Genomic DNA, 18,468 nt, shown 5'->3' with positions numbered 1-18,468 from the left:
AAATTACCCAAAGCGAAAACAAACAAATCTCGCGTATTTTCGTCAAACAAACAATGACACAAACAAAAAACAGACGCGTGAAGGTGAAGAGTTTAAGAGTTGGTGATGACGTCGTCTTTAAACAAACAAAGCGCTGCAAACGGAAGGTGTAACATGAGACGTGGCTGAAAAGGACTGACCACTCGATGGCAACGCCCCTAAGTAAATAAGAGCTTATTAATTCCACTCGTGATTCGGGGTAGAGAGAGAGAGATAAACAAGGGGATGAGAGAGAGAGAGAGAGAGAGAGAGAGAGAGAGAGAGAGAGAGAGAGATAAACAAGGGGGTGAGAGAGGGAGAGAGAGAGATTACAAGGGCAAGAGAGATAAAAATGGGCATAGAGAGAGAGATAGCGAGAAAGAGATACGCTGGGAAAGAAGAAGAAGAAGAAGAAGAAGAAGAAGAAGAGAGAGAGAGAGAGAGGAGAAGAAGAAGAAGAAGAAGAAAAAGACGAGAGACAGACAGAGATAAAACTGAGAGAGAGAGAGAGAGAGAGAGAGAGAGAGAGAGAGAGAGAGAGAGAGAGAGAGAGAAGAAGAAGAAGAAGAAGAAGAAGAAGAAGAAGAGAGAGAGAGAGAGAGAGAGAGAGAGAGAGAAGAAAAAGAAGAAGAGAGAGAGAGAAGAAAAAGAAGAAGAGAGAGAGAGAGATAAAACTGCAGAGAGAGAGAGAGAGAAGAAGAGAGAGAGATATAAAACTGCAGAGAGAGAGAGAGAGAGAGAGAGAGAGGAAGAGTGACAGAGGGACAGACAGAGAGAGAAACAAACAACATTTCCGCTGGACCATCTTCTCACGGCGATATACTGATACAATTAACTCGAGAGCTGGATACATGACCCCATCAGCTGTTTCGCTCTCTCTCTCTCTCTCTCTCGTCTATGTATCTCTTTATAGATAATTATTTGTAAAAATAATTACATTGTGGTCTGAACCTGTTGGGAAATCGGGAGAAACAGGCAGATAATTAGTGCTCTGTTATGCAATCAAGAATTGAGGTCACGTAATGACCTGACCTTGAATTAACTCCCTCTCATTTCCTTTTCTCTCTCTCTCTCTCTCTCTCTCTCTCTCTATATATATATATATATATATATATATATATATATATATATATATATATATATATATATATATATATATATATATATACACATATATATATATACATATATATATATATATATATATATATATATATATATATATATATATATATGTATATATATAGAAAGAGAGAGAGAGAGAGAGAGATAGAGAGAGAGAGTTAAATCAAGGTCAGAAGGTCATTACGTGACCTCAATTGTTATATACATATATATATACATATATATATACACACACATTCACACCCAATTTAAATAACCCCTCAAACCTTTTACCCTTGACTTAAACCTTAAAGAACGACCTCAATTACAGACGTAATTTGAGGAACGACCTTCCTGCGGTTTTTCGTAAGTACACGACCTCAAATTAAAGAGAAAGTGGAATAATAACGTTTTCATGCCACGAAAAAATCACGTTTCTGAACGCGCCACACGACCAGCCACTGAACGCGCCATGACAGTTTCCCCTTCGTAGGGTAAAAAGAAAAAATGACAGCGAGTCGGTTAATAACATAATTCATTTTTCATATTAATTAATATCTTAAATTCATTATGATTACGCAGATTAATACAATGAATGACAGCGAATTCATTATACATCACCTCCCTGCCGCCTTCCTTCTTGGGCGAGCGATGAATGATGAATGGCGAATAACCGTTATTCATCATCATTTTTTAAAATCCGTTTTTGCTGTTTTTTTGGCGCGAAAAACAAATGATGACGTCACGAGATGCGCATGGACAGACACACACAGACACAGGCAAGAGCCAGACAGGCACGTCTTCCGTCGACGGGATCTGTCACGACACTGAAAGAACTCGTCTGAAGGAGTGGAAGGATTCCTTTTTTTTTTAAGTGAGGGAGGAATGAGGGAGTGAGGAAGGGAGGGAGGAGGATCGAGGGAGAGAAAACAAGAAACGTGTCAGATTGCGTTCGTTGTTGGAGGAAGAAAATGAATAAAAAGTTAATAAATATGTACAAATAACTGATAAAATATTAATAATGATATGAAAATAATTAAAATTATCTAAATATTATAATTAATTAGTTATTATAACTTAGAAATTACCTAATAACTTTTAGTTTCCGGTTGCGAATGCACTGACGTGTCCAGGCATTCGCAATCGGATGAATAAAACAGAATAAACGGGAAAAAATGAATAAATAACGAGACGAATGGACATAAATCGATAAAAAAATACTAATAATGAATAAATAACAATTACCAATAACGAAATTATCTCTACAGGTGCTTTTAATAACTTATCAAATACTTATATTTTATTTATTTCAAGTACGAACGCAAGGTGAGCCTAAGCGTTCGTAATAACTTTTTTAAGCGAAAAAGCTAACTTTAAAAACACGTCGCGTGTTTTTATTTGTCTCTACGTGTTTTTAGTTGTTGTTCCTATGAAAAACAACTAAAACAACACACGGTCAACGACCTACTGACCTTAAAAACAACAGAAATGCCTGACATACTTTTACCCTCACGGGCGGCCATATTTGATTACGTCTGTTACCGACCCCGTTAGCGCGAACACCGCTTAATCTGCTTGTTTATTTTACTTGTTGACTTATCTATTCCCGCTTCGTTACTTAACAGACACTTAACAGACACCTGTCAACACTTATATAAACACTTGAGGCAAGTGCCGGCACTTGAGCGTTACTTAAGGAGCGAGTTAGGTAAGTTTTCATGGAGGGGATGACTCTTGTCTAACGGTACTCTGAGTCAGGGATGCCAACTTGTATTCCTATACGTCTGTATAAACTATAGATCTAATTCATTTATTCCTATAAGTCTATACAAACTATACATATAAATTAATGAAATAAATTCGTCTATAAACTATTATTATAACTGATTTATTCGTATTGGTCTATAAGTGACTTTTATTCGTCTCTAAACTCATTAATTTATTCTTTTTCGTCTGTAAACTATTAATATAAATTTATTCTTATTCGTCTATATAAACTACAAATATAATTAAATTTATTCTTATTCGTCTATATAAACTATAAATATAATTAACTTATTCTTATTCGTCTCTATAAACGATTAATGTAATTAATTTATTCTTATTTGTCTATAAACTCTTTATATAAATTTATTATATTCATCTATAATCATTCACTGATTACCTCTTATAGGGAATAAAACCTATAAGAGGTAATGAACTACCTCTTATAGGGAATAAAACCTATAGGAGGTAATAAATGACCTCTTATGAGGAATAAAACCTACAGGAGGTAATTAATTACCTCGTATACTGTAGATATTAATAGTTTATATAGAAGAATAAGAATAAATTAATCTATATATTAATAGTTTATAGACAAATAAGAATAAATTAGGAGGCAATACGTATTACCTCTCCAGAGGTAATAACCATAATGACTTTATAGTTAAACCTCAATGAACCCTGTAGTAAAACCCACCAATGACCTCTATGCTGAAACCTCAAAGATTTCCATTGCAGAAACCTCAGTGACCTCTGTAGTTAAACCTCAATGACCTCTATAGTCAACACTCAATGAACTATATAGTTAAACCTCAATGACCTCTAGAGTCAAAACCTCAATGACCTCCATAGTTAAATCCCAATGACTTCTATAGTTAATAACCTCAATGAGCTCTACAGTTAAAAATCATAATGACCTCTATAGTTAGACCTCAATGACTTCTATAGTAAACACTCAATGACCTCTATAGCAAACAATCAATGATCTCTATAGTTAAAGCTCAATGACTTCTATAGTGAAACTTCAATGATTTCTATAGATAAACCTAAATGACCTCTATAGTTAGACCTCAATGACTTCTATAGTGAAACTTCAATGATTTCTATAGATAAACCTCAATGACCTCTATAGTAAAACCTCACTGACTTCTACAATTGAACTCCAATGACTTCTAAAGTTAAAAAACACAATGACCTCTATAGTAAACACTCAATGATCTGTGTAGTTAAAAACCTCAATGACCTCTATAGTAAAACTTCAATGATTTCTACAGTAAACACTAATGACCTGTATAGTTAAACCTCAATGACCTCTATAGTAAATACTCAATGACCTCTGTACTTAATAAAAACCAACAATGACTCCACACTACCTCCCTACAAGATCTCAATGACCTCTAAAGTTAAATAAACACAATGACCTCCACATCAAACACTCAATTACCCCCTATAGTTAAAATCCTCAATGACTTCAACGCTTATAAATCACAATGACCTCTATAATAAAACCTCAATGACCTCTACACTTAAAACCCTCAATGAGTTCTATAGTTAATAACCTCAGTGACCTCTATAGTAAACACTCAATGACCACTATAGTAAGAACTCAATGACCTCTACAGTAAAACCTCAATGAACTCTATAGTTAAAACCTCACTGACCTCTGTAGTAAAACCCCAAATGACCTCTATGCTAAAACCTCAATGACCTCTATAGTAAGACCACAATGACCTCTATAGCAAACGCTCAATGACCTCTGTAGCGAAACCTCAATGACTTCTACAGTTAAAAACCACAGCAACTTCTAGTTAAAAATCATAATGACCTCTATAGTAAACACTCAATGACCACTATAGTAAGAACACAATGACCTCTATAGTAAAACCCCAATGACTTCTATAGTTGAAAATCACAATGACCCCTGTGTTTAAAAACCAACAATGACTCCTATTGCAGACACTCATTTATTACTCCATTAACACAATGGCCTTCATATCAAACATTCAATGACCTCTATAGTTAAAAACCTCAATGACCTCTGTATTAAAACCCCAATGACCTCTATGCTAAAACTCAGTGACCTCTGTATTAAAACCCCAATGACTTTTATGGTTAAAAATCACAATGACCTCTATACTAAAAACTCAATGACCACTATAGTAAAACACTCAATGACTTCTATACTAAAACCTCAATAACCTCTACAGTAAAACCTCAATGACCTCTGTATTTAAACCCCTATGACTTTTATAGTTAAAAATCACAATGTCCTCTATACTAAAACCTCAATGACCTCTGTAGTAAAACACTCAATGACCTCTATATTAAAACCTCAATGACTTTTATAGTTAAAAATCTATACTGAAACCTCAATGACCTCTGTAGCAAAACACTCAATGACTTCTATACTAAAACCTCAATGACCTCTGTATTTAAACCCCAATGACTTTTATAGTGAAAAATCTATACTAAAACCTCAATGACCTCTGTAGTAAAACACTCAATGACCTCTATACTAAGCCCTCAATGACCTCCACACTTAGAACAAACAATGACTCTCCACATTACCTCCCTAGGAAACCTGATGGTGCCCAGCATGTTGATGTGGATGATGATGCCCGGGGAACAATGGTCGCTCTTTCAATGATGCCCCAGCTGGGTACTTGATGACTGGCGAGTCATGGTGAGACGAGAAGAGAGAGAGAGAGAGAGAGAGAGAGAGAGAGAGAGAGAGAGAGAGCAAAGGTTCAGATGTGATATGATTAGATATTGTTTATGATGGGTGTTATCTGTGACCTTCTATAACCAGTTCTATAAACACCTTCTATAACCAGTTCTATAACCATGTGTGACCACCTTTATTACCAGTCTATAACCACCTTTTATAGCCGTCTATAACCGATTTTTTTAAAGCTGTCTGTGAACACTAGATATATAGCTTTCTATAACCACTTTTATAACCAACACTTTTTATAGTCAACTTCTGTATCTTGTTATAACCATCTTTCATAACCAATCTATAACCATCTTCTATAAACTGTCTATAACCACCTTCTATAATCACCTTCTGTAGTCTATAACCACCTACTATACACAAGTATAAATTCTATAACCACCTTCTATAAAGTCTATCACCACCTACTATACACCTATAAATCCTATAACCACCTTCTATTAACAGTCTATAAACACCTATAAGTCTACAACCTTCCATTAACAATCGATAACACCTATAAATTCTATAATCACCTATCAACAGTCTATAACCACCTTCTATAAACACCTATAAATCCTACAACCCCCTTCTATTAACAATCTACATCTACCTTCTATGAACACCTATAAATCCTACAACCACCTTCTATTGACAATCTACATCTACCCTCTATAAACACCTATAAATCCTACAACCACCTTCTATTAACAATCTATAACCACATTATATAAACACCTATAGTCTATAACCATCTTCTATAAACACCTATAAACTCTATAGCCTTCTATAAACACCTATAAGTCTATAACCACCTTCCATAAACACCTATAAATCCCTATAAACACCTTCTATTAAGTCTACAACACCTATAAACACCGATAAAGTGTATAACCATCTTTTGTTAAGTCTATAACCACCCATAAACAGCATATAACCGTCTTCTATAAACTTTCTAAAAAGTCTGTAGTCGCCTATAAAGTCTAAAACCACCTTCTATGAAGTCTATAACCATCTTCTTTAAACACTTTCTATAAAGTCTATAACCACCTATAAACAGTCTATAACCATCTTCTATAAACATTTTCTATAGTCAATAATCAACTTCTATAGTATATAACCACTTTCAATAAACAGTCTATAACCACATTTTATAAACACTTTCAATAGTCTATAACCACCTTCTATAAAGTCTATAATTACCTTCTATAAAAACTTTTTACAAATTCTATAATCACCTATAACACCTATATCCACCTTCTATAAACATCCTATAACCACCTTCAGTAAACAGTCTATAACTACCTTCTATAAACACTTTGTATATAAAACTATCTATAAAGTCTATAACCACCTTCACTAAACAGTATATAACCATCTATAAACCCTTTCTATAAAGTCTATAACCACCTTCTATAAACTGTCTATAATCACCTTCTGTAAAGTCTATGACCACCTACTATACACAGGTATAAATCCTTTAACCACCTTCTATAAAGTCTATAACCACCTACTATACACCTATAAATCCTATAACCACCTTCTATTAACAGCCTATAAACACCTATAAGTCTACAACCTTCTATTAACAGTCGATAACACCTATAAATTCTATAACCACCAATTAACAGTCTATAACCACCTTCTATAAACACCTCTAAATACTACAACCCCCTTCTATTAACAATCTACATCTACCTTCTATAAACACCTATAAATCCTACAACCACCTTCTACTGCCAATCTACATCTACCTTCTATAAACACCTATAAATACTACAACCACCTTCTATTAACAATCTATAACCACATTATATAAACACCTATAAAGTCTATAATCATCTTCTATAAACACCTATAAACTCTATAGCCTTCTATAAACACCTGTAAGTCTATAACCACCTTCCATAAACACCTATAAATCCTATAGACACCTTCTATTAAGTCTACAACACCTATAAACACCGATAAAGTGTATAGCCATCTTTTATTAAGTCTATAACCACCTATAAACAGCCTATAACTATCTTCTATAAACTGTCTATGAAGTCTATAGTCGCCTATAGTCTACAACCACCTTCTATAAAGTCTACAACTACCTTCTATAAAGTCTATAACCAACTTCTTTAAACACTTTCTATCTATAAGTCTATAATCACCTATAAAGAGTCTATAACATCTTCTATAAACATTTTCTATAGTCAATAATCAACTTCTATAGTATATAACCACCTTGAATAAACAGTCTATAACCACATTCTATAAACACTTTCAATAGTCTATAACCACCTTCTATAAACAGACTATAACTACCTTCTATAAAAACTTTTTATAATTTCTATAATCGCCTATACAGTCTATATCCACCTTCTATAAACATCCTATAACCACCTTCAGTAAACAGTCTATAACTACCTTCTATAAACATTTAGTATATCTATAACTGTCTATGAAGTCTATAACCACCTTCACTAAAGTCTATAACCACCATCTATAAATCCTTTCTATAAAGTCTATAACCACCTTCTATGAACAGTCTATAACCAGCTCCTATAAACACTTTCTATAAGGTCTATAATCACCTATTAAGTCTACAACCATCTCCCATAGTCTATAACCACATTCAAGAAGCACTTTCTATAACGTCTATAACCACCTTCCATAAAATTTCTATAGTCTATAACCACCTATAAAGCATGTAACCACCTTCTATAACATCTATAACCACCTTCAATAAAGTCTATAACCACCTTCTATAGACTCTATATAGTCTATAACCATCTATATAAAGTCTATAACCACCTATAAACATCTATATATATTATACAACCACCTATAACTACCTTTCATAACCAACCTATAACAATGTTCTATAAACTGTCTATAACCACCTTCTATAGTCTGTAACTACCTTCTATAAACACCTATAAAGTCTATACCCGCCTTCTATAGTCTACAACTACTTTCTATAAAGTCTATATCCTTCTATAACACCTAATATAAAGTCTATAACCACCTTCTATAAAGTCTATATCCATCTTCTATAACCACTCTTCATAGTCTATAACCACCTTCTATAAACAGTCTATATCCACCTCTATAACCATTTTCATAAATAGTCTATAACCACCTTCTATAAACAGTCTATATCCACCTCTATAACCACTTTTCATAGATAGTCTATAACCAACTACTATAATGTAACCACCTCACATAAAGTCTATAACCACCTTCCATAAACAGTCTATAACCACTTTCTATAAACTCATAGAGAACACTTGAATGCTCAGTCTTTGCTATCGCATTCTGACGAAGTACAATTATTGTTAACAAAAGGAAGAAAAATGGACATTTTATGTATAAAAACGAGTTAATCAGCTTACTGAAACAAAGTTTAAAAACTGTCACGGTAATTTGTCTGCTAAAAGGAAAACTGTTCATGAAATGATCCCTGCCACAAACGCCAACATAATCAAGTACCATTTTGACAGCGATAAGAAGGATAAAGCAGAAGAATTTCACGACTGTTGTGCAACTGAAAATCGACCCGTTTTGCTTCAAAAATTATTTGGAAAATCGATTATCGGAGTCAGTGCGAATCAACGGTGTAGAGCCACCTAAAACTGCCTTTCATAACCAATCTATAACCACCTTCAATAAGCTCTATAACCACCTTTCATAAAGTCTAAAACCACCTTCTATAAACACCTTTAAAGTCTATAGCCACCTTCTATAGTCTATGACTACCTTCTATAAAGTCTACATCCATCTCTATAACCACCTTTAAACTGTCTGTAACCCCTTTGCATAACCATTTCTATAACCAGTCCTATAACCACCTTTTACAATAAAATACACACCTATAACCACCTATTATAACCATGGTCTATAACTGCCTATTAGAACTACCTTCTATAACCACTGTCTATAAATGCCTATCTTAACTACCTTCTATAACCAGTATTATAACCACCGATTATATCCACCTCTATAAACAGTCTTATGACCACCTCCTATAAACACTTTCTATAACCACCTTGTATAACTAGTCTTATGACCACCTCCTATAAACACTTTCTATAACCACCTTGTATAACCAGTCTTATGACCACCTCCTATAAACACTTTCTATAACCACCTTGTATAACCAGTCTTATGACCACCTCCTATAAACACTTTCTATAACCACCTTGTATAACCAGTCTTATGACCACCTCCTATAAACACTTTCTATAACCACCTTGTATAACCAGTCTTATGACCACCTCCTATAAACACTTTCTATAACCACCTTGTATAACCAGTCTTATGACCACCTCCTATAAACACTTTCTATAACCACCTTGTATAGCCAGCCTATAACCACAACCTTACCTGGGCCATGAGGACTTCACACTACTCTCTGTTGGGGCACTCGCTCACATACCCCCTCTCTCTCTCTCTCTCATACTGGGCACTTTTTGGCAGAGGTCTGGGACAGAATTAAACTCTCTCTCTCTCTCTCTCTCTCTCTCTCTCTCTCTCTCTCTCTCTCTCTCTCTCTCTCTCTCTCTCTCTCTCCATAAGTCTCTCTCTCTCAATAACTTTCTCTCTCTCTCTCTCTCTCTCTCTCTCTCCATAACTTTCTCTCTCTCTTTCTCCCTAACTTTCTCTCTCTCTCACTCTCTCTCTCCCTAACTTTCTCTCTATCTCTCTCTCTCTCTCCCTAACCCTCTCTCTCTTCTTCCCTAACTCTCTCTCCCTAACTTTCTCTCTCTCTCTCTCTCTCTCTCTCTCTCTCTCTCTCTCTCAAATTCCCTCCCTAACTCTCTCTCTCCCTAACTTTCTCTCTCTCTAAATAAATAAATAAATAAATAACATAGTAGAATGAATAAGACGAATAGGGAAAATAAATGGCAGTCCTATTGTAACCACCTTCTATAACCACTGTCAATAAACATCTATTATCATAACATTGTCTATAAAAACCTATTATAACCACTGTCTGTAAACACCTATTATAATCACCTTCTATATCCACTGTCTATAAACACCTATTATAATCACTTTCTATATCCACTGTCTATAAACACCTATAGTAACCACCTTCTACATCCACTGTCTATAAACACCTATTATAACCTCCTTCTATATCCACTGTCTGCAAACACCTATTATAATCACCTTCTATAACCATTGTCTACAAACATTTATTGTAACCACCTTCTATAACCACTGTCTATAAACACCTATTTTAATCACCTTCTGTATCCACTGTCTATAAACACCCATTATAATCACCTATATCCACTGTCTATAAACACCTATGATAATCACATTCTATATCCATTGCCTATAAACACCTATAGTAACTACCTTCTATATCCACTGTCTATAAACACCTATTATAACCACTGTCTATAAACACCTATTATAAAAACCTTCTATATCCACTGTCTATAAATACCTATTGTGACCACCTTCTATATCCACTGTCTATAAATACCTATTGTGACCACCTTCTATATCCACTGTCTATAAACACCTATTATAACCACTGTCTATAAACACCTATCATAAAAACCTTCTATAACCACTGTCTATAAACACCTATTACAATCACCCTCTACATCCACTGTGTATAAACACCTATTATAATCACCTTTTATATCCACTGTCTGTAGCCACCTTCTATAACTGCTGTCTATAAACACCTATTATAACAACCTTCTATGTCCACTGTCTATAACCACCTTCTATAACTGCTGTCTATAAGCACCTATTATAACCACCTTCTATATCCACCTATTCTCAAAACTTAATCAATTTTCATTGTTTATAGCAGGTGGTTATAGTAGGTGTTTATAGACAGTAGTTATAAACACTGGTTATAAAATGTGGTTACAATAGCTGTTTACAGACAGTGGTTATATGTGATTGTAATAGGAATTTATAGACAGTGGTCATAGAAGGTGTTTATAGCAGGTGGTTATAGTAGGTGTTTATAGACAGTAGTTATAAACACTGGTTATAAAATGTGGTTACAATAGCTGTTTACAGACAGTGGTTATATGTGATTGTAATAGGAATTTATAGACAGTGGTCATAGAAGGTGGTTATAGTAGGTGTTTATAGACAGTGGTTATACACACTAGTTATAGAATGTGGTTACAATAGGTGTTCACAGACAGTGGTTATATGTGATTCTAATAGGCATTTATAGACAGTGGTTATAAACACTGGTTATAAAATGTGGTTACAATAGGTGTTGACAGACAGTGGTTATATGTGATTGCAATAGGCATTTACAGACAGTGGTTATAGAAGGGAGGGAGTAATAGAGTTATGGAGGGAAGAGAGAGAGAGAGTTAGGGAGGGAATACTTCCCTGGGGTTCGAATTCGTCTTGTCGTCAATAACTTAAGATGACGTTGATGAAAGGCCGTAGAGCAGATATTTTCCTAGATGCTTTGAGAGCTAAATTGTAAGATCAGTCTTGACTTGTAATTTAGCACCAACAGCTCAAAGCATTTGGGAAAACATCCACTCAAAGCATTTGGGAAAACATCAGCTCAAAGCATCTAGGAAAACATCTGCTCAAAGCATCTGGGAAAACATCCACTCAAGGCATCTGGGAAAGCATCCACTTAAAGCATCTGGGAAAACATCCGCTCAAGGCATCTGGGAAAACATCCACTCAAAAGCATCTGGGAAAACATCCACTCAAAGCATCTGGGAAAACATCCACTCAAAGCATCTGGGAAAACATCTGCTCAAGGCATCTGGGAAAACATCCACTCAAAGCATCTGGGAAAACATCCACTCAAAGCATTGGGAAAACATCAGCTCAAAGCATTTGGGAAAACATCAGCTCAAAGCATCTGGGAAAACATCCACTCAAAGCATCTGGGAAAACATCCACTCAAAGCATCTGGGAAAACGTCAGCTCAGAGCATTTGGGAAAACATCCACTCAAAGCATCTGGGAAAACATCCACTCAAAGCATCTGGGAAAACATCCACTCAAAGCATCTGGGAAAACGTCAGCTCAGAGCATTTGGGAAAACATCCACTCAAAGCATCTGGGAAAACATCCACTCACTGCATCTGGGAAAACGTCAGCTCAAAGCATTTGGGAAAACATCCACTCAAAGCGTCTGGGAAAACATCACTCACATCAGCGTTTGTTTTAATGTGCGAATCGTCCCAATAATCTATTAATATTTAAAGGGTCTCGGCACCCATCGTGACCTGACCTGACACGTACATCCTAGCCTAGGGGTCCCAGTGCTTAGCCCTTGGACCCCTAGGGTAGGTGTCGCAACCTGTGACTCTAACCCATTGATAATATCAGAATATAACTATTATGGAGTTATATATGATAGAATAAAGAAGCCAAGTGTCACGTCATAACCTGAGATCAGGGCACGTATTGGGTGGCCTAGCCTGACGGCCCCCTAGCCTAGGGGTCGGGACCTGTGACTCTGACCCATCGATAATATCAGAATATAACTAATACGGGGTTATGTGCGACACAATAAATATATTTTCCCAAATGCTTTGAGTTGATACTTTCCCAAATGCTTTGAGCAGATATTTTCCCAAGTGCTTTGAGCCAATATTTTCCAGAGTGCTTTGAGCCAATATTTTCCCAAGTGCTTTGAGCAGATATTTTCCCAAGTGCTTTGAACCAATATTTTCCCAAGTGCTTTGATTAGTTATTTCCCAAACACTTTGTGCTAAATTGTAAGACCGGTCTTGACTTGTAATTTAGCACCAACTGCGATGACAAACTGAACCCAAACCCCAGAGAAAGCATTTGGGGAAATATCTTCTCAAAGCATTTGGGGAAAATATCTTGAATTATAATTTAGTGCCCCAGGGAAAGCATTTGGAAAAATATTTTCTCAAAGCATCTGGGAAAATATCTGCTCAAAGCACTTGGCAGAATAACTACTCACAGCATTTGGGAAACTATCAGCTCAAAACATCACGAAAAATATCAGCTCGAAGCAACTGGGAAAATATCTGCTCAAAGCATTGGTGGAAATATCTGCTCAAAGCACTTGGGAAAATATCTGCTCAGAGCATTTGGGAAAAATATCAGCTCAAAGCATCTGGGAAACTACCTACTCAAAGCATTGGGGAAAATATCTGCTAAAAATTCCGTTGACGAAAAGCCGAAAAGCAGATGTCTTCCCAAATGCTTTGAAGTGATATTTTCCTAAATGATTTATACTGATATTTTCCTAAATGCCTTGAAGTGATATTTTCCTAACACTCTGAAGTGATATTTTCCTAAACACTTTGAAGTGATATTTTCCTACGCGCTCTGAAGTGATATTTCCCCAAATGCTTTCAAGTTATATTTCCCCAAATGCTTTGAAGTGATATTTCCCCAAATGCTTTGAAGTGATATTTCCCCAAATGCTTTCAAGTTATATTTCCCCAAATGCTTTCAAGTGATATTTCCCCAAATGCTCTGAGCTGATATTTCCCCAAATGCTTTAAAGTGATATTTCCCCAAATGCTTTGAGCTGATATTTCCCCAAATGCTTTTAGCTGATATTTCCCCAAATGCTTTGCAGTGATATTTCCCCAAAAGCTTTGAACTGATATTTCCCCAAATGCTTTGAGGTAATATTCCCCCAAATGCTTTGAACTGATATTTCCCCAAAAGCTTTGAACTGATATTTCCCCCAAAAGCTTTGAAATGATATTTCCCCAAATGCTTTGAAGTGGTATTTCCCCAAAAGCTTTGAACTGATATTTCCCCCAAAAGCTTTGAACTGATATTTCCCCAAAAGCTTTGAACTGATATTTCCCCAAATGCTTTGAGGTAATATTCCCCCAAATGCTTTGAACTGATATTTCCCCAAAAGCTTTGAACTGATATTTCCCCCAAAAGCTTTGAAATGATATTTCCCCAAATGCTTTGAAGTGGTATTTCCCCAAAAGCTTTGAACTGATACTTCCCCAAATGCTTTGAGGTGATATTTCCCCAAATGCTTTGAGCTGATATTCTCCCAAGTAGTCATGTATATCTTTTACACATACCTAGCCTCTGAAATAATAATAATAATAATAATAATAATAATAATAATAATAATAATAATAATAATAATAATAATAATAATAAAGTCCTAAAGCTGCGACACTGACCCATCGATAATATCAAGATATAACTACTATGGGGTTACGTATGATAGATGAAAGAGGGTAAGAGTCACACGACACCCTAGGGTAGATTACCGTACCCGCGACCCAGACGCATCGGGCACCCTAGCCTAACGTAGCTTACCCTCATATAGGTTGGTAATGAGCTAAATACGGCGGAATTTTGGATAATATTCCGTGAAATATGAAAATATATAAAACAATCAACGAACCCATACGGTGAAACGCCTAGCCTAGCCTATATGGAACCCCCAAACCCTCCCATATTTCCCACCCCTATTTGACCCCAAAGCGACAAAATGGCGCCCTAAAGCGACTCTGATTCGACACTTACTGTCTTCTGCTTCTTGCACTCCGAATTCGACATCGCACCTTCGCCCGGGGGTCGAATAATCGCCGAATCAAAACATGAAATGAAGGCGGAATCGGCTTGTCTCTCTCCGAAGGGGCGATGGAGGGGGGCGGGGCGTCCCGACGGCACGTTATCATAGACGACTGAGTCGCCGGTACTTGAGGGATCAAAGACCTTATTTTTAAGGGCTTAATAGCTTTAATTGACACTTTTAATCCCTTATGCTGCCAATAACGCTCCGAGGTTTCGTCATCTATCGATGTAAACAAAGGCGGTGGCCTCTTCTTCTTCTTCTACGGATTGGGAGGGATTTCAGTGTGTTTTTCGATCGAAAAGACATTGATTATTTTTATTAGGGGGTGGGTTATCTAGCGTCACAATTACCAGGGTCACCGACGGATTATTTTTTATTATTATTTTTATTAAATTATTATTATTATTATTATTATTATTATTATTATTATTATTATTATTATTATTATTATTATTATTATTATTATTATTACACCAGAAACAAAGTCAAAATGGAAAAAGTTAGCTTGATAAAACGAGTATACGTTAGCCGAACTTAACGACTTTTCATTACCTTTCTAAAAAATATTTTACAATAAATCGTGGAAAATTATATCCAACTTTCGTGTCCTCATTATGAAATTAGAACAGATTACCTTTCAAACGACATGGAATTCATTACTACTTGAGCAACGTATTATACCAGAAGAGGCACCCAAATAAATGTAAAATTTACGTGCGTGGCAAAAGACGTATCTTAAACTCTGTTATTTTCATTACTTTTATAATGTCATATTGTACGATTGTATTTTTAAATACTTCAGTAGAAAGGAATGTTAGGATGTGTGAATGTTTGGATAATTATTAAAATACAAACAAATTTTGGTAACTTTTAGTAGTAATTCATTTCAGTGCAATATCTTTGGGTTTGGTTATTTCTGATCGTACGTATTCAATAACACGCCTTCTACATAGTCATGGTAGAATGACTTTGTTATTCACTTCTTATTTACTTTATGGGTAGTTAGCACCCTCACAATAAGGAGACAGAAATCTAAATAGGTGAATCTTTTACTCTTTGTGAAATTGTAAATCCCAAGAATATCCTAATCAGGAACTTGAATCAAATGCATTGCTAACTTCTTTTGCCACGTCAGTTTGAAGGTTGACAGTGTAGTAATGTAAAACTTAATGAGTATTTACAGGTCCTAATATATAATTGTAAGAAGCTCGGTATTTTAAATACAACTCTTTTTCCCCTTTGAAATATTTATTTCTTTCAGTTCAAAAGGCAGACCTTTTCTGTCGCAGCAAACACAACCTTTAACATCAGCCATATTTTCTTTCAGGTTTTGCTGATGTGTCATAGTTTATCTGTGAATGAATGATGGCCTTCATCCAAAATCATACATCATGCTCAGATTTTGAAAATTCATCAATACTTTCTTTTTTTTCCTGTGTACACTTGACAATGCAAAGCAGTCCCATTCCCTTCCTTTGTACAACAATAAAGATTCGTCTAAACTTGGAGTCTCTGAAGTAGAGAGTGGCTTTAGGACTGTGGAACAACAGCCTCCCTCCTGAGGGTGTCATACGACTGGAACTTCTGAAGAAGTTCAAGCGAAGGTGCAGAGCATTACGACCCTAATGCAATTCACCTTGTATCTTAATATTGTATGTACATTTTTATTTATTGATGAACTTGTTAATATGTCTGTTTTTCTAACAACTGTTCTCTTCTTTCTGTATTTCCCTTTACTTTCTCTTACTTCCGAATGAGCACCATATTCTTCGGAAGCTTGAATTTCAAGTCAGTGGCCCCTTTGGTGGGCTTGTTCCATATGAATAGGGTTCTTCATCTTCTGAATAATAATAATAATAATAATAATAATAATAATAATAATAATAATAATAATAATAATAATAATAATAATAATAATAATAATAATAATAAGAAGAAGAAGAAGAAGAAGAAGAAGAAGAAGAAGAAGAAGAAGAAGAAGAAGAAGTCGGGATGCACTGGACATTAGAAGGTGTAGAAGGCTGATAGGAAACAGCGACCCTATGTAGAAATTGGCAAAGCTGAAGAAGAAGAAGAAGAAGAAGATAGAGGGTTTATGAATCATTCCCATAGGAAGTTTCGAAGCTATAGAACATTTCATTTCACGAATCTAGCTTTATTCAATTCCTGAGAAGAATATGTGAGCTTTGCTTTCATGAAACTTTAACCACAGCCTGGTGGTGGACTGGCCTATATTGTTGCTAGATGCCCGATTATAGCTAACTTTAACCTTAAATAGAATCAAAACTACTGAGGAGGAGGAGGAGGCTAGAGGGCTGCAATTTGGTATGTTTGATGATTGGAGGGTGGATTATCAACATACCAGTTTGCAGCCCTCTAGCCTCAGTAGTTTTTATTTTATTGAAGGTTAAAGTTAGCCATGATCATGTCTAGCACTCCTATAGGTGCCAACAACACCAGGCCGTAGCTGAAAGTTTTGTGGGTATCGGCTGAGGTTTCATGGGCCGTGGCTGCAGAGAGTTTCATACAGCATTATATGCTGTACAGAAGAGGCTTTTCAGTATGTGACAGAGAGCGTTGTGTACAGACTGGGAATTCGTAATACTCATCTTATGAAAGATTTAGGAGTGCCTCAAGGTAGTGTATTAGGTCAATTTCTGTTATTATTATTATTATTATTATTATTATTATTATTATTATTATTATTATTATTATTATTATTATTATTATTATTATTATTATTCAGTAGATGAAACCTATTCACATGGAACAAGCCCGCCAAAGGCCCCATTGACTCGAATATTATTTTATTGTTTACATAAACAATATTAAAGATACAAATGAGGAAATAAATGTTGTTTTCACCGGTGTCGAGGAATGGTTGACGACTGAGCAGAAGAAACTAACACCAGGGTGTATTTTGTCTCAGAGGTCAAATAAAAGAATAGTATTACCTTTATTAAAATATATCTTGGTGAGTGTTCTATAAAAAAAAGTAACTGCTTGGCGTATGCAGAATAGACTATCGTAGTTCTATCTATCATAATCCGCCTAAATATACGACTTATATATCTACAAAAGTATGATAAATAGAGACAATATTAATAAAAGCTGCATTGGCTCCCCAACAGAGCTAAAATAATGTTCCAAATATGTTTAATATCTCGTCAAGCTTTCACGACCATTATTATTATTATTATTATTATTATTATTATTATTATTATTATTATTATTATTATTATTATTATTATTATTATTATTATTATTATTATTATTATCGAATAAGCTTATTTTAAGCCGTAAATTCCTATGGAAGATTGTGCGAGGAA

General features: G+C 35.3%; 1 protein-coding gene across 4 annotated transcripts in view; it reads right to left on the bottom strand.

Moving 5' to 3' along the window:
* The window catches only part of Papss (PAPS synthetase), a 36,776-nt gene extending 21,529 nt beyond the window's left edge, over positions 1-15,247 (bottom strand). Inside the window, exons 1-2 of one of the 4 annotated variants that reach the window (XM_067102969.1) lie at positions 15,088-15,208; positions 1,744-1,983 (exon numbers count right to left, since the gene is read on the bottom strand). In XM_067102969.1, the coding sequence (XP_066959070.1) occupies positions 1,744-1,812 (69 nt within the window). In that variant the 5' untranslated portion in view covers positions 1,813-1,983; positions 15,088-15,208. Of the gene's footprint in view, positions 1-1,743; positions 1,984-5,454; positions 5,563-15,087 lie in introns of those variants that run through there. The other 3 variants (XM_067102971.1, XM_067102970.1, XM_067102972.1) reach the window with 3 other exon arrangements.
* Positions 15,248-18,468: the final 3,221 nt, after the last annotated feature.

Source organism: Macrobrachium rosenbergii, unplaced genomic scaffold (genome assembly GCF_040412425.1).
Source record: "Macrobrachium rosenbergii isolate ZJJX-2024 unplaced genomic scaffold, ASM4041242v1 171, whole genome shotgun sequence".
NCBI lineage: Eukaryota > Metazoa > Arthropoda > Malacostraca > Decapoda > Palaemonidae > Macrobrachium > Macrobrachium rosenbergii.
The sequence above is the reverse complement of the archived record's forward strand: the minus strand, read 5'-3'. Positions and strand labels throughout refer to the sequence as shown.